This window comes from Lissotriton helveticus, chromosome 3_1, assembly GCF_964261635.1.
Source record: "Lissotriton helveticus chromosome 3_1, aLisHel1.1, whole genome shotgun sequence".
Lineage (NCBI taxonomy): Eukaryota > Metazoa > Chordata > Amphibia > Caudata > Salamandridae > Lissotriton > Lissotriton helveticus.
Window position 1 is genome coordinate 124,411,255 of NC_136061.1, and position 22,266 is coordinate 124,433,520.

A 22,266-nucleotide genomic window follows, 5' to 3' on the forward strand; every position below is an offset into this window, starting at 1 on the left:
TGTCAACAGCCGGCCGTGGGCTAACAAACAAGGAGATCTTTAAAGATAAATAAAGCGAGTACCGACTGAGAGCCCACACCAGAGTGAAGGCAGTCACCTGTCCCAGACGCCTGCAGTTCAATGCTTCTGATTAAAGCAAGTCTCCACATCCAGAGGCGAACAGGCACCGGCCTCTGGGTGGACTATGAAAGGTTATACACGGGCAGCAAGTCAAACCAGTGTGATGGGTCTTAAGGCCAGGGGCCAAGGCATACATTGTAAGTGAAGAGAGGGACTCAGGAAAAAAATGACGTCACTTGTTATTTTGTATTTGATGAGGAATAATTTAAAATTTCAAACTTTCAATGATTAAAAGGGACTCTGTTAAACGTTTCAGAAATACTAGTGGAAAGGTTAAACTAACACCAGCCATTTGTGTCACATTGCCCTCTGGATATCCCCTCAGGTGCCCCAGTTTGAAGCAAACTGCCCTAACACATAGTGGTTTACAAACTCACCCTCATACACAGCTTTTTTCCTAGACCCATAGAACACCCCCCCCCCCCGCCCCCACATCCAAGGTGCACCTAGGAACTACTCACCTATGATCACAAAACTCATGACGGTGTCCGCCTGACTGATGAGGAGGGGGGGTGGGTGCTGAAGCTGGTCAGCACTGGACGGGAGACCTCCTGCGGCCCCTGGGGCTGGCCATGGCATGGTCCAGGTCCAGTATGATGACGGGGCGGAGGAAGGAAGCTTGGACCCAGCCCCGGGTCGTGGCCTCCCAGATAGGCCCAATATGGAGATAATCTCTTGCTGCATTTTGCGTCGCTCGCGGCCACTCAGGCGCCGCTGGATGAAGCTCAAGTGGATGTGGTTCTTCCAGAAGCTTCCAGCAGCAGCGTCCCACCAGAAGACCAGGAGTCAGGCCTAGAGCGGGCAGCCAGAGCGACGTGGCATGCCCATGATAAAAGGTCTCTAAATCTGCTTGGCTGCACACCTCGAGTTCAACGGAAGGCCCCAAAATTAGGCCGGGCACTGCCCATCGCACTCGCAAACCAAAAGCTTGGACTATTCCTGCCACCAGTCATCTATGTATGCCAAACAACCACAAAATCGGCCAACTGCTTTGAAATCAAAACTGAGCAGATTTGAGTGTTTTGGCAAAAAATAAACTCGGGTCTAAAAACTTGAGAGAAGTCTTTTATCGGGAAAACGGCAACTTGTTTGTGGGTGAAAAGGACACGGGGGGAGGGGGCAGTGGGCAGTCACCATGAGAGCACTTCCAGGAAATGCCCAGCTGGCAAAAGCTGCATATCCCACTTATTGCAAAATCCAGTTGTTAAATTCCACCCAAAAACTCAGCACACGTTTCACCCAGTGTTGACCCAGGCCTTGATATTTAGTGGTAATAGTAATAGCTGAAGTGTGAAAAAACACCGCCGGTTAGTTCTGCATTTAGATATTGCAGCCTTCAAATTCCGGGGAACTTTGGTAACATCTGCATCACCCCAAAATGCAATAAATATTCTTGGGCAGGACAGGGGCCGAACCGGACCGTCGCCAAGTACCGGCTGTGGCAGGATGTGAGCAGAGGAAATTCACACGGGATTCACACGGGTGAATGAAGGGGTATTGGTAGGGGCTAGTTGGGGGCAGAGTAAAGGGCTGACGTCAGATGTCAGGTCTGTGGCAAGAGAGAGTGAAGGCATAAAGGCAGGAGTGTGTTCGGGGCAGCGTGAAGGGCTGTCCAGGACTGTGGTCAAAGCCAAGGGCGGGCCTGGATGAAAGGGAGGGGCAGCTTGCTTGGGGGCAGAGTAAAGGACTGACGTCAGATGGGAGGGCTGGGGCAGCACTGTGGGCAGACAGACTGCGAAAAGGTGAATGATGGTAAAGAGTGGATGAGTAGGAGCACAGAGCAAGGCTAGGGAAGAGGCGAAGGAAGACACTGAGGGCAGTGTGGGGGACGTGGGGCAGATCCCAGTTAGGGGGTAGAGTGCAGGATGCAATGCGGTCTGCCCCTCCCTTGGTTTCACAGCACCAGGAGACTCGTGCCTTGCACTTCAGCTGAAGCATTTTAACTGGGACAGTCATGCCTTTCAGATTCCCCACACCAATTCAACCATTGGATCACACAACGTGACAACAAGAGAGGCACGATGCACGCACGGCACACACAAGCAGAAGCACACAGGCATATACAGCTGTGTGTAGACAGAGCAATCAAATGCGCTCATAAGGTTCACATACTTTCAGTCCACGCACACACTCTGCATCAGGGGCATAGGAGACACTAAAATTCGGGGGGGGGGGGACAGGGACAACCTTGTGGACTTTCCATTGAGCCCATTCAAATCACCACCCGTTAAACAAATAGTCGCATAGTTTTGAAGTGAAATATTGAGAAAAGCAGGCATGTAGTCACAGTTTGCATGTATGCTTTATTGTTATTTTTATTCACATAGTAACCAGACCAAATGTTAAAAACACATGTATATGAATCTTGCATCTTCATGATTTTTCTACATGCCCCACGAGCCCTGAAGGCTCGACTTGGGGGCAGGACCTTCTCTGCTGGAACGGTAAAATTGTGGCATGACCTACCGATCCGTTCTGCAACTTCAGAGATCGGTTTCAGGAAGAAACTAAAGACATGGCTTTTCACTCAAAAAATCTAAGCCACTTCCTTTCTCGTCACACCCTGCTGCTCACTTAGCGCCGGGACACCTCCATGCGAGGTAGCTGTTCGCGCTTTAGAAATATCAGTATTATGCTGCACCAAGCAAAAAAGGTCGCTGACTTTGGGTGAGGGCATCATGTTTGTAAGTGCATTATGGTTTGAAAAGTACCTGCTGCTGCATTCCTGGTCTCCAGCGTTTTTCAGGCAACAATAAAAATGTGAAGATAACTTCGGTGATTAATGATCTTTATTGAGAGAGATCAGAGGTTTGACTACTGGAAGTTTTGACTCATGGTAAGGTAGCCACAATGTGTTAATATGCCTGCTGCAAAGAACGTGTACCACGCAGATCACAAAATGCATATAATGGAAATAGGTCAGTGAGTTACTGCTTTTGTCTGAGAGATTCTTTTGCTTTTTGCAGTTTATAAGTTAAAATCCTAACATTGAACAGTGAGCTATTAACCGTCAAAGAGCTGCATGCAAACTGCGAGGTATAGATTAGAACATTATGATTTTTACCCAGTCTTTCATTATCCTAAGGTTGGAAAATGGGTTCATTAGGATAGAAACCAATTCTGATTGTTAAAGAGAACCCCCAACCGTGGTGCTATGTTTTAAATTCTGGGTTTGTGCTTCTCTAGTGTTGCAAAGCCATCTGTACCCTGGGCAAACCAACTTTTTGCTGACTTGTACTGGTAGTACCTCACCTTGACCCTGGCCTCTGCCTAACCAGGCCGAGGGCCAGTGCTATGTTGAAAGAAACACTTACAAATACAGTAAAATCACCTACATACACTAGGGTGCAATATGGGTTAGGGTACCTCCATGATTGACATGACCTCTCCTATACAGACCTAGTACATAATAGGGCATGGGGATTGAACCTACCTTGAAATCCCTAGTATATATTAGGGCATTGTGGTTTAGAGGCCAGCAGCCCTTCCTGCACTTGCATATGTGCACTGCTGTAGCCTGAGGTCAGTTTAAAAGCAGGCCCGTGTTGGAGGACTACTTTTAAAATGAGAATTGTGCCCAATCTTAACTTTTGGGTTTGGGCCACTTACAAATTGATAAACTGCAATGTATCCCCAGGGGTTCCCCTAGGTGTCCCCCTAAGTGTCCCAGGGGTGAGAGGTCAGGTATCTACAAGGAGGACCCTTATAAAATGAGTGTTATATGCCCTGGGTTTAGTGAAATTGCACATTTCACTGCCTACATTGTAGTACAGTGCTTCCCAAAATCGGCTTTTGTGCTAGGAGCACTGTGAAGTGAGGAGCTGCAATATTTTGATATAATCAGAACGTCTAAAGTCTTTCCTATGTATTCTAGGGGTGGGGTGTCCCGTAGGTATAAGGAAGATCCTTATATAGGTCCTGGTATTGGAGAAATTGGCCAGTTAATTTTTCCATTGCAGATCCCCAGCCCATAGGTTAACATTGCAAGAGGTTATTAATTAATAACTGGAGAAAGGAAAGCCATACAACTAGGATTAAAGGACTCAGAAGAATGTTAATATAAATGCAACAATGTGGTATTGTTGAATTTATTCTAAAATGTACAGACACAAAGTTATAAGACTTTCTTATCTGCAAGCCACAATTCAGCCCTCTAGTGCCCTGCCTTGATTGGTCAGAGGTAAGTGGATTGGACTGGCTGTTTAAAGAGGTGATAAATGACCCCTGGAGTTAGGAGGCCTGTCTGGGAGTAGAGGTTGCTGGGCATAGGAATGCCAGAGCCAGGGGGAGGGGTAGTAAACAATGCTCTTCAAGAGAAGGAGACAAGCTGGAAAATCACTTTCATATACCCCTCTCCCACAGCCGGATGGGGGGATTAAGGAGGAATTCCCAGATGTAAGGGGAGTGAACCTAGGTAGATGAAGCCATCCTGTAGGCTGGTTTAGTTAGTTCTGCTCCCTCTGCTGGAGTATCAGCCATTATGAATTTTGGAGAAATTGTGCTCTCTTTGGGAAAATAATGCCACACTTAAGAGGATGTGGTCATACCCTGATTGCCCTGCACCTCATTGGACAGGAGTGTCCTCCTTCTTGACCCAGAGAACTTCGAATAAGTATCGGAAGGGACAACAACTCTCAGATGATGCTGCTTCAAACTTGGGAGAAGAAGGGTCCCTGCTGAGGAGTTTGATTTGAACCAACTAGGCCCTGGACTGAAGATTGTGCCTATTGCACAATCCGGAATTACAATCCTATGGACTACCTTGCTTCAAAAGGACTAAAGAGTGGACTCCCTGCAAGTTGAAGGTTAACAAAGCACACCTGGACCACCACCAACAAGAATCCCCAGCCTGGAGAACTACCAGTGAATTTGAAAGGGTTTTGTCCAAGTGGACTGTGGGAACTGAAGTCCATTTCAAGGACCATCTTGGAGATTCCAGACCCTTGGAGTAAGTTTTGGACACTTTGAGACCCTTTGGGAAACTTCAGGAAGAAGTTCCAGAGGTTTGGAGAAGTTTGGAGCAACTTTGGTAAAAAGCTCCATAAGTGGACAGACTCACTCTGGCCAGCCGAAAACCATCAACCATGAGTTGTCCTGCCATCCAGGTTCCTTCCGCTGAAAAACTCCAGCTCTACGACTTCCAGAGTTTGATCGGGCGTAGGCGGAAACCCAAGCTGGCGAACCCTCACTGAATCCGGCCTAGTGAAAAGCATTGAGGGACCCTGCAAGAAAAAGCTCTACAAACATTTCTAATTCAGAATTTAGAAAAGGTGACCGGGGCCAACCATGAGAGCCAAGCTACCCACCATCAAACGTGTGCCAGCCTGCATCCCTAGCTCGTACCGCTGGAAAGCTCCGGTGGTTGGACTTCCATAAGTTTGACCGGGAGTTTGTTGCAAGGCAAGCCGGCGTACCCTCACCGAATCAGGGCTGACTGAGAGCTTCGACGGACCCCGTGAAGAAAAGCTCCAGAAAAGTTTCTAAGTCAGAAGGTAAAAACTTTGACCGAGACCTAACGCAAGGAGTAGCCCCGCAGGGCTTCATCGTGGTCGTCATGAAACTTTGACTTTGAGCAGGTCTAGCGTGACCAGATGTACCAAAAGGGGATATACGTATCTATGTGCTATATCGTGCTAAATTTTTTAAAAGTCAAGAGAAAAATATTTTGTATTTTTATAAACTGGTGTTGGATTTTTATTGTGTGTTGTCTTAATTATTTACTGAATTGGTGTTTTTAAATGCTTTACATACCTGCTCACAGCCAAGCTACCAAGGGTTGAGCATGAGAATAATTTTCGAAGACCGGTACGGAGCTATATATTGAGGTAGTGTCCTTATTGCCGGGGACAGATATACATTTGCCTCTACTATTAACCCACTTTCCAACATCCAGACCAAGCACTCAAACAATACTGTCTACAAGTATGGATGACATGTGACTCCTACGCCCTGTAGTTTTATTTAACATTTCCTATAGACAGATTTACACACATATGATTGACTGCCTCTGTGTAATGTGAATGAAGTAAAGTGCTGACACCCTGCACAGGTATGAGTGGCGCTGTATAACTAAATAAATGCATCTGAGAGAGTGGTTATGGAGACTTGAGCAGCCCTATTAAAGGGTGGTAGTGAGGGAATCCGTGGCGGAGCTGGGTTGTTGAATACCAAGGCTGTCTATCTGATTTAATCTCCTGCCTCCTTTATCCACCAACATACTCTCCCTCCACATTATCTTACTATTCCAGGTTCTTTCTCATCTTTGCTCTCTCCTTTTTCTCTGTTTTACATATTTCCCTTCCTCCTTCTGCCAACAACTCTTGATGCCTTTCTCTTGTTCAGTTTTACAGTCTGATGGTTTAAATAATGTACCGGTCTCTAACAAAGAATACAGTTACGCCTCACCTGCAGACACCAACTTAAATTAAGCATCATTAGCTTGCAGCCCACAAAGGAAATGCCAGAGTGGCTATTCTGGCCCTTTCTGCATTGTATATCCTTCCTGAAGAGCAGATACACCCTTTTCTCTCCTTTCTGCAAGACACAAGGATCCCAGCCTTCTCCCTTCCCAATGGAAGGGAGAAGGGTGCGTGGCGATCGGTCTCTCCGACTGCCAGGGAACCGCCCGCCATAGTAATATGGCGGGCAGTGATGCAGTCATCAATGGCGGTGGGACTGTCAACGACGCGGTGATGTGGTAATCCCTCCACCATTATAATCACCCCCTAAGTTTCATGTGCATGCAAATCCAACATTACCAACACCTGGTAAGTTGCACTACTAGTGCTGAAAAAGTCCAATGGAGGTACCAATGGGTGAGGTGGACTGACCTCAAGGGTCTTGTGACCTCAGTGACAAAATCACTGTCGCTCTAGTGTGTGCTTCTTTGTATGCCTGCCCGCAAGACTGGAGGTGAACTGCACAGATTGTGGTGAACAGGCCTTCAAGTTTAACTCACACTTGCCACCGTTGGGGTCCACCTGCTGGTGCTAAGACACCAGGGATTCTAAGGTCAATCGGGCCTTCTAAGGTGTAGCATCGGAATGAGCTCTGTCAGGAGTGTGGTCTGGTGGACTGGTCATGAAGGCTGAAAATGGTGCTCCAGTTCCGAATTTGGCAGCTCTGGCCAGAGTGCCACATCCTCTCCCACACTGAACACCATACTGCCCCACTGGGAGAAACTGGCACTGCCTTCAGCAACAACCCAATTGTGCAGAGACTCAATTCAAATTATGCATTGGACAAGAGTAAAATGCTGCCTAAAAAAAGTAACACCCTGTAAAAAGCAAAACACTGAATGCAAGGATGAGCAATGCATGTGAAATGTAAGCAGGAACAACTCGGTCACCTTAATGGTTTTAAACTCATCATTCAGAAATCAGTAAGTGATTTTACCTGAAAAGTTCAGGACATGACTACAGGACCAGGAAGGGACCCGTTTCAATGTCCATTGCTTATATCCTTACAAAATGTAAGCAGTTTGGTTTAAAAAAGACCAAATCCCTCAACACAGAGCTGCGGTACACATTTTATAGGCTAAAATAATAATAACAGTTGAAAATTATTATATTAAACGTTTTCCACTCCACCCCTCAAGCAGGTATTGCAGTCCCTTTATGAATGGTGCACTTCCCCACCCTGGGAAAACAATGTTGTTCAAAGAAAGAAGATACAAAGAAAGTAGCACTTCACTGGAAAACTCTGTAAAGCAGCGCTAAGGTGCATGGGTGTACATAACAATCTGGCCTGTCTGCTGACCACTCTGTATTGCTTTATTTGGTTATTTAATTATTTATATTTTGATACTTTTTTCTCTCTGTCCAGAGGTTGTACTTTGGAATAGAAGCCTGTCAGAAAATTAGGACATTTCCAGCCACAGTGTTCTGCTCGTTTTTGGATCCATTTCCTGGGGGAACAAATAAAGAAAAGGAGAGGCAAGAGAAAGTATGTAACAGCTGTCTTTTGAAATCAGCACTTATGGATAACTGAGACAGAGACAGAAAGAGATGGAGGAATAAAGAGAGAGAGAGGGGATGAGTGCAGCTGCAAGAGGCAGAGCAGGAGAAGCGGACACTCTCCCTGCCTTCTCTGGGCATGACGGAAAAGAGACAAGTTTTTTTTCCTTCTCTGCCCAACCCAGACTGGCCAAGTCTTTCTGCAGAATAACAAAGAGCAGAGGGCGGGTGGCCTCTTTGACTGCCGGCAGGTGAGGTCACAGGTCAAGTACAGGGCCATTAGGTAGCGCATTCCCGCGCTAATGGCCCTGCGAATAACAGAAGGAAGAGGGGAAATTCTTCTGTCCCCTCGTCCCCCGTGTTTCCCCCAATCAAAAATCTGAGGTGGGGGATATATCCCCTGTGTCCCCCACTCTTCCTACGCCCATGCTCTGCATAGAGTTTGAAAGCACATCTCTTTGTACTCTAAGCATTGCGGTGTCTTGAAAGTGTTTCACAAGAGTGACAAGACTCTCCCTCAAATGGTTCGGAGCCAGTTGCTGCAATGACAATCCTACAGGAAACAAAGGGCCTCTGAAGCCTTTGGACCAATAAGAAAATACTTTGGAATTTCTGCAGATGGTTCACCTCTCTGGTTCACATATAGTTTAGAACGTGCTTTTAAATGGGCATGACAACCAATAGCAATGACATTGATTTTAATTTACGGCAGAGATGTCGAAGTCTAATGTACACTGTATTTTTTAATTAACAAGAGAACGGCAACATAAAAAAACTGATAGGATTTTTCATATTTTTATTGTGCGACCAGCAATCCTATCATTCACATATGAACAGTGAATAGCGTTTGTTTTATATTTTCTCCATTCTACTTATGCAAATGCAGTGTAAAACTAGCTTGCTCCTTATTTTGCCATTTAAAAGAAATCTGATTTGAAGCAAATATGATGTGTGGCCATTTCCACTAGACATGGCGTTTGTACTTCTAGAAACTCAAACTCGTATACCAAATTCAATTTATACTGACAATCCTGCATCCACAGAAACCTATACACCAAATAAATGTGTATGCACCGTGCCGTCCCGAAACTCACACACTTAAAAACACATCGCTGAAGCCCCGGCTGAAGGCCGCATACAAATGAAATAAAATGCTATTAGTCAGTGTTTTTTAAATTAAAATTTGAATGTATATGCACATAAAAGGTGAGGGGGAGGGGTACGGGGCCAAAATACAGTGGGTCAACGTCCATAGGTAGGAACCGCCTAACACCATCAAATACAGACTTTCATTAGTCTAAACGTACATTTCTGACTAAAAATAGCTTTGTGATTCATGTCCCTCACGTCATTCTTCATTATTAGTTTTTGATTGTTTAATGAAAAGCGCTCAATCTGCCATTAAAATACGACTCACACTTCAGTAATCTAATATTATATGAGAGCTAGAAAGGTTCTTTGTGAATACACTCACAATCCTAGAAATCATTCAAACGCGCTGGCGTCATTTAACAGAGCTATGCTGTTACTGTTATTTTAACGGTCAGACACTTTTATCTGAAGGATCCCTTGACATCATCACCACAGGGTAGTGACGTGTTTCTGTCACTGGTTGAAGTGCATGCAGCACAGGTTTCCGCGTGCGGACGGTGACTGGCAGACTTTTCAAAATTATGTCATGTCTGCTCGTGATTTTACAGAGATTCAGGATGAACCAACCCTGTGCGCATATCGTAATCAAACATTAATGTTATTACAGTGCAGAATCGATGATTTATTGATCGGGAAAGCAGCTCCCGTGAAACACCTCGGCCCGCTGCGCAAGCCCCCACTAAAAACAAAGCTAGATCCCGAGCTCCGAAGCTGCCAGAGGTGAACGTTAAATGTCATCAAATAACGCGGGCCTACAATCTAAGTGGCCTGTTTATCCCATCTAAAGGAGAAGCGACGGCTGCTGTGTACATCTCAGACTGAGGCAATCAGCACTGCAGACACCTGGGCGACTTAGCCTTGATTAATGATCCCAGAAGGCACTATGTTCTCCACACCGAAGCCAAGGTGTAGGACTCAAGGTGCACCGTGCAATAATGAAATGCGCGAGCGGCAGAAGTTGTCTCACAGTCACTAATACACCGGCTGCTCTGACGGTCCGTGGATAGAGCAATAAAGCTAAAAAAAAAAGACCTAATGCGACCCAAGTGCTCCTGTCCTGTCCGGGCGTAAGAGGAGGCACCAGGCAACAACAAAGTAGTCCCTAAAATTGAAAGACACTGTCCTGCAGCGTCAGGGAACTGTAGTTGGTCGATGCTGATTCCTCCGAAAACGGAAGTGATGCATTGGCCCACCAGCCAATAATGAGAGAGTTTAAAAGAGCAATGGCAGATTTTAACCAGTGACAAGGGACAAAAAAAAAACGCAATGGGTGGAGTTTCACCCTTAATACTAATTGCTTAATGCCTCGTAGAGGCAGCGCATGCGCTGCCCTATACGAGACCTTCAAACACAGTTGGGGACGTGACGGATGAAATCGCTTTAAAAGCATTTCCGAAGTATTTAGATTTTTTATTATTTTGTGTCAACTACTTATTCGAGAGACGCTTTTTGGTGCTTGGAGCCTGTTAATAACGGTGAAATTATACATGAAAACTTAAGAATGTAGCAGATGATAGTGTAAAAATAGCAGGTATACGGAGTCAAATTATGAAACGCTTACAGTACTGAATACACATACAAATGCACAATAGAGCTCACGATTTCTACCTCTCTCAAAATCGAGTATACTAGTAACTTCAGCTCATACATCACACGTGTTAAAGGGCATGCATTTCACATATTTATCAGTACTGGATGTGATTGAATGCAGCTGGTCTGGGTTTATGCTGATTGACAGACTTAATTAGCTGTACTTTCCCTGAGAGTCTAAGATGCAGGAAGCGGACTGTTCGCGCCATTGTTTATCTCGTGCACAATGCCATCACTGGCGCTGTGCATGACAGAAAAAGCAGCGGCTTTGCATCAAGACCTATCACTTTATGGCTTTAAAATAAAGCCACATAGTGACTGGTCGATTCTTTAATCACCCCGCGCAGACTTGAAAGCGCAGCCCACGGGGACAGGGCTAGTCTGCCCACACCAATCCAGGCTTTAAACCTGGATCGAAAGCTGCATGAGAGCGAAGCCTGGGTTGGTTCGGACAGGTGACCGGGAGGATTGCACTGTGTTTACCCTGGCTCCTAAAAGAACGCTAGTTTTAAGAGCCTGAAGTGCGCATGTCGCGTTGGACACCGCACAAGACCTGTCCAACCTGATATGCGCATGGGCTACATGCTACCGCAGCACTGCCAATGTCATGCCAATCACTCGATTGGCCATTGACGCCCGCCTGGCTGCACCAATCCCAGAGCAAAGAGCCATGTTATGTTATGTTATGTTAATGATTTGTTTGAGCGCACAGCTGCCCCAGCCAAGGGGCGTCCCGGCGCTAACCGTATCATTGTACCAGAAAAGGAAACTGCAATAGATAGTGCTTGGCTAGGACAGGACATATTTTTTAATTATGGCACAGGTGCCTATACTTTTGAGGGAGCAACGCTCAAATGTCCTAGAAGAGGAACCGCCCCTGGTGAGTCGTGTGGGAGCCCCAACACTCTACGGGTATTTTCCTGGGATGCCATTGAATGTGGTTTATCCTCCCATTTAAAGAGGCGCCAGAATGGGTGGCCCTATCTGTCTTTGTAGTGCAAAAAATCCAGGATAGGTTTAAGGCCTTTGCGTTTGGCTAGTGTGACTGGCGAGAGGTCTTGAAATAGCTAGTTGACAATGCATTAAATAGGAGGGGGCCACCAACATAGGCGCCAGAAATCGCAGCCTCTTGTAGCGTTTCAGTCACCAATTTGCTCATGTAGACTTGGCCAGATGCCATTAACCCTACTGCCAAGTCTGACAGTCTTGTTTCACCACCAGTAGCTTGCTGCAGAAATCAGACTTTAGTGTCTGATGGTTTTTGGTGATATCCAGGTCCTGGTTGGGGGGCCTATCACTGACACATGAGTCTGTGATGGCCCTCCCTCTCATACCCAATGCCATTGTACTGGAGCGCATTCGACACTGCCTCAGGAAGTCTTTGATCAACTGCTCTTTCTTGTGCCTGCCTTCTGGCATGCCCCTTTTGGTTGTTAGGACTAGTAGGCAGTGACTCTCTGCAGTCAGAGGGGTGGACACGAGTGAGCAGAGTCTGAGTCTCTGGCAAATTAGTTGTGAGCCCGAAGTGCAGAGGAGGGGTTAATATGATCCATCCCCACACAGAGTACAGGAGGTTGTAGATGGAATGCGGTTGACCATCCAATACTTTTCTATCACAGGTCCCCCGTCATTTCCATAGCCAAGACGGGGTGCGCCAGAGGCCAGTACCCAGTCATCCTATTCCTAGCTTCGTTCAGTGTCATGGAGAAGAGTGGTTGTGGTGAGCAGTGTAGGATCCCTGAGCTGGGATCAGACAACTTAGTTGTCAAGCAAATAAGGAAGCCAGCCTCTTCTCATGGGCAGCAGAGTCATCTGGGTCCGCAATGGGGCGCACCTCCACCCAAGTATCCCTGTAGTCCAAACAGGCAGCACAAGTGTGTGGCCTCCCTGTACGTCAGTGGGCATAAGCTCAAGTAGATTCCCCACTAACCTGGGGTAGGTACCTCACAGGACGCTTCCCAGGACGCAGGAGTCTTCTCACACACTGGGGCACCGGGGCAGCCTTGCACTCATTTACTGCATGCTCGCTGACTACCAATAAGCCTTTTTTCCAGGGACAGTCAGCAGGGACAACTGTTCGGATAATGGGAGGACAGTGGACACTACGCCGGCAAGTGGGGTCCCAGAGTTCTGCATCACCACTGCAGGGCTACTCAATAAGAACGCAGATGCGATCTCCCCTACTCGTCTTCTGCAGGGCACACAGAGATGACCCAGGTTCCAGCAGGGGCCCCACGCTTGAAGACTCCACCAGCGAGGCCCAGGACCACCAGATCGTGGCTCCTACATTTTCCAAGTAAGGCCTTTTCTCATTTGGGCCCTTTCCAGCTTTATATGGGCTGCGACTCGTCATCCCCTCCAGCTCTCCACAGCCTGCAGGTCTGTCAGCTATGGATATGGAGCCCTCTCCAGAGAGGCGGTGTTGCCAAGTCATCGGACCACACCCCAGCAGTATCTGCTAGTGCTGTACTCGGATCAGCTGTGTTGCGATGGCTACGGAAGATGGCCCCAAGAGTGGACAGCCTTGGCAAACGTCCGCCATATTCAGGATGTTGCATGACCTCCAGAGGCATTGTAATAAGATTTGGACTAATGCCAGTGTAACACAACTTTTAAATGCTTTCTTTAGCTCAAAATACGGTTGATCGGGATTGCAACTCACAAGATGTGAGAGGTTCATAATGCCAGTGTACACACAAAAAGAATTATAATAAATATTGGAATACTGGAATATTGAGAGCTCCATTGAAGACAATGTAGTAGCTCCAGGTTTATAATTGCTTGCATAAGCCTGGGGCTTCAACATTTTAATGATTGCCTTCATGTTTCTCCCTTTTTAATTTAGAACATTCTACCCTCAATGGGTGGAATTTTCTAATAGCCTTACAGCCCTTCTGCCTCTGGCTATACTGGTTGTTAAAGGCACTCTCCCTCATTTCTAGGCCCACGACCTGCTTCTCGGGCCTATAACTATAACTGCTTTAGTGCCTTTAACAACCGTCCAGTAATAATGTATATTTGTCCAGAATAAAGAACTCTATCAGCACCTCTGGCAAGGAAGTACATTTCACCATCATAGTCACATTTGTCTTTTGGGAAAAACGTGTGGAAGGTTTGTTCGGCTCTAGTTATTCCTCCAGAATCAGTCTTCAGAGTCAATTTTGCAATCCAATTGAACAAGGACTCTAAATGTTGAGCCATCAGCTGAGCAAATACCAAATTTATATCCCACTGTTCTGCGACTGAAGGTGCTGGTGGAAATATGCTCACCAATAAAATAATTAAATCTGTACTTTAGAATTGTAGTACATTTGTAACTTGTTTACTTTAATGATTTCCAGCCCAGCCTAGGGCAATGACTTGGTTTATACTTTCATCTATATATACCAAAAAGACACTATCATCAGGACTCCCTGGTTTATTTAATACATTATTAATTGTCAACTTACATGTATAATATCACCACAGTTTCTTCAGTATTTGTTAATATGATTTTACAGAGAAACAATAAAGCATTTAAAAAAAGAAAAGTAATTACATCTTTTGGAGGAGCAAACACTTGTTGATATGATGTATATTTTCAAACGTTTTGCTGTTATTACGTCTATGCTACAAGTCCTGCTTAACTATTGAACAAAAAATGTGTACTTACATTGTCATGTTTAAAAAAACACAGCATCTTCAACTCACGGAAGACCCTTTTGCAGGAGACCAAATTCTGGAAGACGTTAGGCATTTTTTTAAGAGCAACCCTCTTTCCATCTCTAGGATCTGTCACAGACCTGTGAAGTCAATAAGCATAATATGCATTTAGAATTTATGGCAAGGCAGCTAAAACACTAATTAAACAAACGTACATGCCTATCCCAAGCCACATAAATGCAAATGCAGTTAGAAAATAAAAAGGCAATGGCAGGGCCGTTGATAAGAGGCTGTGCGGCATAAATGATCGATCAACGGGAGTGTATATTTTCTACTATGTATACATAATTATGTTTTGTCAGGTGGGGAGGGAAAAATTACTCACTTGTAATTCTCGTACTATGTCATAGAGATCTTCATTTAATTCATGAACACAAAATATCTCTGAAACTGGGTTATTGGCAAAGGTTACTAAATTAACCTCTGCTTAACCCTAAGGCAGGTTGTCTCAAAAGCAGTTAGGCTTAACTTAGAGGCAATGTGCAAGTATTTATGCAACACACAAAGAGTAGTAAAACAAAACACAAGAAAAATCCAAAACGAATTTAGAACAGAGTATTTAGAGTACGTTTAAATATTTTAAAATAACAAAATGATCAAAATCCAATCAGTAGAACCGGAGACATGAGTTTTTAAAAAGGTTTTAGGTAAATATAGTGACAACTGTTGGTGTCTGGTCGCACTGGATCAGGACACATGTTCAGGCTGACCACAATGGAGCGCAGTCCGGGTACAGGACTAGGGTCGCCCGCTGGAAGTTGTACCTTTTTGCCCCTGGTGCTATGATGTGGAGTCCTGCTTCTGTTCCGGTGGCGCTGCCAACCAGGAGTGGGAAGGTGATTTCAATGAAGCTGCAGATTACAAGGAGCGAGGTGCTGCATCGGCTGCGGTGAAGCCAGCAATCAGGCGCTGCCAGGTGCTACAGTGCAAGGTCTGCCATAGGACAGCATCGGTACCAGATTTGGTTTTGGCACGAAAATGCCAGCTTTCGAAAGGAGGCATTTTCAAAAGTGTAACTTAAAATCCAACTTTACTTTTAAAGATGATTTTAAATTACATTTCATTTGAGTGCAAACAGCATAACTATCTGCTCTCCATTTTGAAGTTATCACTCATTAAATGTGATTAGGTAACCCAGTGTTAGTCTATGGGAGGGATAGGCCTTAGAAAAGTGGAACACGACTTTAGAACTTTTTCACTGCTAAGACATGTAAAACTTGAACTCAAGTCCTACTTTCTAAATATCATGCACAGTGCCCATTGGGGTTTTAGGGCATACCTTCTATTAACATAAGGAAGATTTAGGCCTGGCCAAAGGTTTATTGTACTAGGTTAAAATGGCAGCTTAAAACTGCATGACAGGCTGCAATTGCAGGCATGAGACAAAGTATGTGGCATAATGAGTGTTGCAGGCCAACCAGTTGCATGTAATCTACAGGCCCTGGGTATATGTTGTACTATTTACTACGGACTTACAGGCAAATTAAATGTGCCAATTAGGTGCAGTCCGAATTTTCCATGTTTCAGGGACAGAGTACAAGCAAATTAGCACTAGATAGTATCAGTAAAGTGCACATATTCCTAAAAGTCAACAAAAACGGGTACAGCAAAGGAAGGAGGTGAAGGCAGAAGGTTTCTGGTATTCCTGCATAGGGGGCTAGGTCCAACATGACACCTCACCCCTCCAGTCCAAAGCTATGATAAACTAACTAATACTTTAGTGAGCTTCCCTGGTTAGGCAACAGCACATGGACATGGGCTTCTTCTACAATGGCACTGGTTATTTCTATGCTCCTCTAAATTTAGTTAGAACCCTCAACATTCTTGAGCAGATCTTACGGTGGTGGTCATCGCTGGTGGTCAGTGTAGAGCAAAGAGTCGGGTTCACCGAAGCTTCATATTGACAGTCATTGTGGACCATAGAGTCCAGCACGAATAGACCGGTTCATGGCTGAGAAGAGCCAAAAACTTCAGGATTTCCACTTTCTTCTCAGAAGGAGCTCAACTGATGCTTTACCACAAATGCGTCTTTACGACGCAAGTGCAGGATTTAACAATGAATCTGCCTTCATCATGCAGGTCTCTGCAACGAAATTCACAGCGTTTTTGTAGGCTCAGTTGCACTTCCACTTCAATAATGTTAACCACGTAGCACACACCAGAAAGAGGACAGATTCATGGCACTTCTAAATTAGGCGGTGTAAAGTCTCATCAATATATTTTCCAAGTTAACTCGTACCACCATGGACGCATCACCATCCCGCTTTACATCAATTCAATAAAACACATCCCTACGCTTCACTGAACTGTATTAACTGTCCAGCCACTCCCATCTAAGCACAAGATAGCAGTAAATACTTGCTCCCAAGCAAACGTATAATCTGAACACTCCTCCCACTTATATGACTAATAAAATATGTGCGATATATTTCTTTGCCAGCACACCGACCCATACCGCATTTTACTGATACTACAGCGCTTGCACACTACTTACCACATTTGCTGGCATTGAAGGTCAAGGACCCCATAGTACTATATATTATTGAAGCATTTATGTATTAGAACATGTTCTAAGATGGCAGCTACCTTCAGGGACATACAGGGGATATATTACTCTATCAATCTCTCTTCACTGTTCAGCTTTCATTATTTATATACGTAGATGTCTGCTTCATGAATCATCTCAGACCTCTGCCTAGTAAGCCTTGCAAAATTCGGAATGTTTGGCTACTTACCATTAAACGTTTACCACACATACGTCTTTACAACGTCTTTATTTTACATCTTTATGGCAATATCGTTGTAAAGGCATGCGTGCTAAAGACGCATACATTGTGATGATGAAATAATGGCATGCGTTATTCCATTAAAGGGCCGGTCCAGTTGGAGGTACAGTGCAGCAAGTACACTAGGCAGTTGCAGGGAGTCATCTGGAGCTTTCTTTTTCCCCTTAGCTCAGACAGGAGGTCTAACAACTTATCCCTGTAGTCACTCAGGTTGGCCTGGGTTGAAGGAAGCAGGGTCAGTCTTCCTTCTTGGAGAGCAAGGCAGTCCTCAAGTATGCCTGAACTCAGAATAATAAAAGACATCCTTTAGTAAAGTTTATTTTCATATTCTGTGTTTGCAAATACCACTTTTAGAAAGTAGGTATTTGCTTGTCTAACCATTCAAACCTGCCTCTTCTAGTTTGTGTATTCCTATGTCTGCTTTCTGTGAGTGACAGGGCTGGGGAATTACAGGAGGCAGGCTGAGTCACCCAGTGGTGAACAGAGAGATCTGCATCTTGATGGGAGGGAGGAGTGCACCTGAACTCTGAATAGGGCTGTGCCTGCCTTCCACAATGCTGGCTCCACCCCCTGGGGAGCGGCTGACGTCTCTGCCCTGCACACTGAAAGAAGAGGAGTCCTGTCAACAGAGTGCTCCAGGACTGTACTTGCCTTCCACAATGCTGGCTCCACCTCCTGTCGGGTGTCTGATGTGCATGCCCTGCACTGTGAAAGGAAATGTGAAGTCTGGTAAACAGAGTGCTTCAGAACTGGTTTGGACTTCACCCCCCAGCTCCCCAGAGTTCTTTGGAAGTGCCTGCTGCTGTTTTGGGCCTCCTGAGGAACTGCGTTTCGGAAGGAGCTGGAAGCGCGACTCAAGGAGAAGAAGCGTGTCGCTGTGCCTGCCGTCGCAACTCCGGAGAAAGGAGGGTGTCGCCGCTGGAACTGTCGCACTGCACCGCATCGGAGAGAAGCATGCCGCAACGAAGAGGAAGCGTGTCGCCGTTGCTGATGCTGCCGTCGCAACTCCGAAGAAGGAGGCTGTCGCCGCTGTGGTTGTCGCACTGCATCGCATGAGGAGAAGAATCTCGCAACGAGGTCGGAGCTTGTCGCCGTTGCTGTGCCTGCCGTCGCAACTCCGGAGAAGGAGGGTGTCGCCGCTGGAACAGTCGCACTGCACAGCATCGATCAAGAGCACCTGCATCCCCGAGAAGCGCGCGCCGTGGGAGCGGCTGCCGTTGCATCTTGAATGTCGCCGCTGTAGTTGTGGCATCGAGCGGTAGCTTCACTCATCGTGGGAGAAGAGCGTCGCCGCTGGAGCTGCTGCCGTCGCATCTTGGATGTCGCAGCTGTAGTCCACGCATCGAACCGAGAACTTCTCGCATCCCCGAGAAGCGTGCCGCATCTGGAAGATCTTCCCGTCTTTATTTCTTTGCACCTGACTTTACCGTATTTCCCATTGCTGCGACATTGCTTGTCGTGGAAGCGCAACGCAACTTAAGGTACATTGACGCAGAGTGTCGCACCTAAGAACTGAACTGAACTAAGCTTAATCTACCATCCTAAAGTAATCATAGTGTGTATTTTTGTTGTTTTTGGTCTTGTGGTAACTCTATAAAGTCTACTTATTTTTTATATAAAACCTGTGTGGTGTCCTTTTGTAGTGTTGTTACTGGGTTACTGTATGTGGTCACAACTGCTCAACTTACAACGCCTCCGAAATAAGCCTTGACTACTAGCGCCACGCAACCTAGAGGGTGAGCAGGGGTTATTTTAGGTGTGTAATACCCTTTCCCTGACTAGAGGAGAGGGTCCCTATTTGTAACAAGTATCTACCTGTGCCAACTAGAGAACCCCAAATCTAACAGGAGGTCTAATACGTATACCTGGTGCCAGCCTTTGTGTGTGTGGAGCTTTGTGTGGGGGTAGCAAGTTCTTACCCACACATCTGCTCTGACCCCCCAGCCATCCTGGAAGGATGGTCCATCCTGCCCAAACCTGCACCCCTTTGTGCCATTGTCTGGGAGGAATACACATACCCCAACAGCAGAGCCATTCAAAGCCATGTAACCCAAGACACCGACAGAAGGTACAATTGGTTAGAGCAAGAAAATGACAGACTTCTATAGGTGGCATTTGCAGAACTGTTACCTAAAATCCTAAATCCGACTTTACCATTAAAGTGGATTTTAAACGACAATTCATTTGAGTCTAATGATATTCCTATCTGCTCACAATCTAAAGTTAGCCTAGCTAGAACGCTTACTTGCCCGAAGACTCGGATGGCTCTGTTGTGTCTTCTCTGTATCAGGAATTGATACCTGGTTCGCAACACAACCAATATTCTTGTGCGCGGTTTGCCATCAACCTGATGCCATATTGGCTTACTCAAACTGCAGATTCTTGAATAGTGACCCAAAGAAGCTGCCTTACCCCCACGATTGATCCCAGACTTTATTCCCCTTGACTTGATTGTGCATTAGTTTATGCGAACACTCCACTCTTGTGTATTCTTCAGAGGGAGCCTACTAATTATCCTCACAGTGGGAGTGGTCTCATTGCATTCCCTCATGTTGTGGTCATCCCTTTTGCCTCCTAATAGCCTCTGCTGTCACTTCAAATGCAGCATATTCTCAGGCATTATAATGTAAAATCCTGATGATGATCCTTGCATTACTGTACGATCGGAACGTCAACATTTGCACACTGACCCTGCATTGTATTTATAATTCTCTATATTTCTGATTGGCGCCATATGTAACTGCCTGAGTTTCTATGCATGTTTTTGTCTTATGTTTATATCTATTGAAAGTATGACTTTTGGTTATGCGGACTTTGTTCCTTTAGAAAGTCTTTTAATGGTGGCATTTTTAGAATCGTAGCCTAAAATGCAACTTTACCATTAAAGAGGATTCCAAATTAGAATTTATTTGAGTCTAAACATTATGGGCCAGATGTAGGTAATTTTAATTTACCACCTCTTAAATACCGATTCATACCGAATCGGTATTTAAGAGGTGGTAAAATAGAGGGGGGGAGATGTAGGTATTTCAGGGTCGGTAAATACCGAATCGTTAAGATTCGGTATTTACTGATTCTGTAAATACCGAATCGGTATTGCCCATTGATTCCTATGGGCCTTGCAGCCCATAGGAATCAATGGGCAATACCGATTCTGTAATTACAGAATCGGTAAATACCGATTTTTGCAAGGGTGCAGGGGGTGTCACTTTGACACCCTCTGGCACCCCAAAAATAGGCATGTGCGCCATGTGGCACACAGACATGCCCTAAGGGCATGCACACCTGGATTCGGTATTTTACCACCCAATTGGATTGGGTGGTAAAATACCGAATCTGAAAGGCCTGCGGCACTCAAAGATGTGCTACCTACATATGCTTTTACAGACTCGGTATTTTTACCGAGTCTGTATTTACCGATTCGGTAATTTTACCGAATCTGTAAATACAGAATCGGTAAAATACCGATTCTGTAAAGCATGCTCCTACATCTCAAAATCCAATTACCGGTCGGTAACGGCCGAATTCGGCCGTTACCGACCGGTAATTGGCCACCTACATCTGGCCCTATATTCCTATCTGCTCCCAATCAAAAGTTAGCACTTATTAAATGTAATAAGGTAACCCTATGTTAGTCAATGGGCGAGATAGGCCTTACAGTAGTGAAAAAAGACTTTAGGAGTTTTTCACTACCAGGACATGTCAATCCACATATCCTACTTTTTAAGTACCATGCACCCTGCCCTATGAGCCTTTAAGGCAGGCTTCTCCAACGAGCAGCTCGTGAGTTACTGGTAGTTTTCCAGCTACCTGTAAGTAGTTCTTCTGTAGCCTACTAAATTAAAATCTTTTGCTTGACTGAATAAACATATGTATAATAAAATTTAAAGTGTATATTGAAGATCAAAATGAGTGCATTTACACAACTCATAAGCGGATATTAGGAAAAAAAATGGCTTCATTTCCAAAATCTATTTAAAGCTCATATTTGTGTAATAATTTCACATTAATATTATAACCTTGCGTCACGAGGTCCCGGACTCGGACTCTGTCTTAGACGGACGGGGTGTCCCTTCTAACCATTGTTCCTTTCCACCCCGTCCGCAGGATCCTTTAAGCGTTTCTTGGATTTCCTCTGCCATACCGTAGTCAATGGAACCGCCTTTCCTGCCTTCGTCACTTGACCCGCCTTCCCTGACGTTTGGGGTTTCCCCAGACGACGACCAATCACGGGTCACTTCGTCATCGGCCAGGAACCAATCCACTGCTTCGGGGGCGTTTAAGGAAGTCCCTTTCTTCGGAGTTCGTGCAGAATCCCACGCCAAGGAGGACGCCGAGAAGGACGCCGAGGAAGGAGACGCGACCGAAGAGGCTCGACCCGGACTGCAGGAACCGAGACTCGACAAGCCAGGAGGCCTACGGAACCACGAGTCGCCCTGCCACGCTTCCAGGGGAGAAGCGTGGCTGGACAAGGTACGGGGGCGCTTTAAGGGTCTGTTTTCTACACGGGGTGGGACAGGGTAGGGTGTGGGCGGTCACCGGATAGTTGTCCTCTCTCCCCGTCACGATCTTCGTTATATAGCAAACGGTGGTGGAACCCTGGTGATCCCGCACTCCCCTTCCACCTCAAGGCTGTACCCGAGTACCTCACACTAATTGCCCTATCCCTTCTTTGTTTGCCTCCGAGAGCCATACCGACCCAGAGAGGAGCCGGCGGTAACGACCAAGGCGGGGCATCAAGAGAAGGAGGCTGACGATTCCAAGGAATTCCTATCAGCTGTACGACCTCCATTACAAAAGGACATTGTGAACCTGGATAACGTAACAAAACCTCAATAAAAAGGAATATTCGAGTACCTATATAGTGGACTCCCTCATTTACCCAGCTTCATCTTCACACCTTGGTTCCAGGGGCATTGGGATAGGTATTAGCAATAGAGAGGAATTGAAATATGCCTTAG

General features: G+C 45.7%; 1 protein-coding gene across 1 annotated transcript in view; it reads right to left on the reverse strand.

Moving 5' to 3' along the window:
* The window catches only part of NLK (nemo like kinase), a 996,575-nt gene that overhangs the window by 665,267 nt on the left and 309,042 nt on the right, over positions 1 to 22,266 (reverse strand). The window contains exon 2 of the mRNA XM_078679349.1: positions 14,470 to 14,599. Coding sequence (XP_078535475.1) covers positions 14,470 to 14,599 — 130 coding nt within the window. The remainder of the gene's footprint in view (positions 1 to 14,469; positions 14,600 to 22,266) is intronic.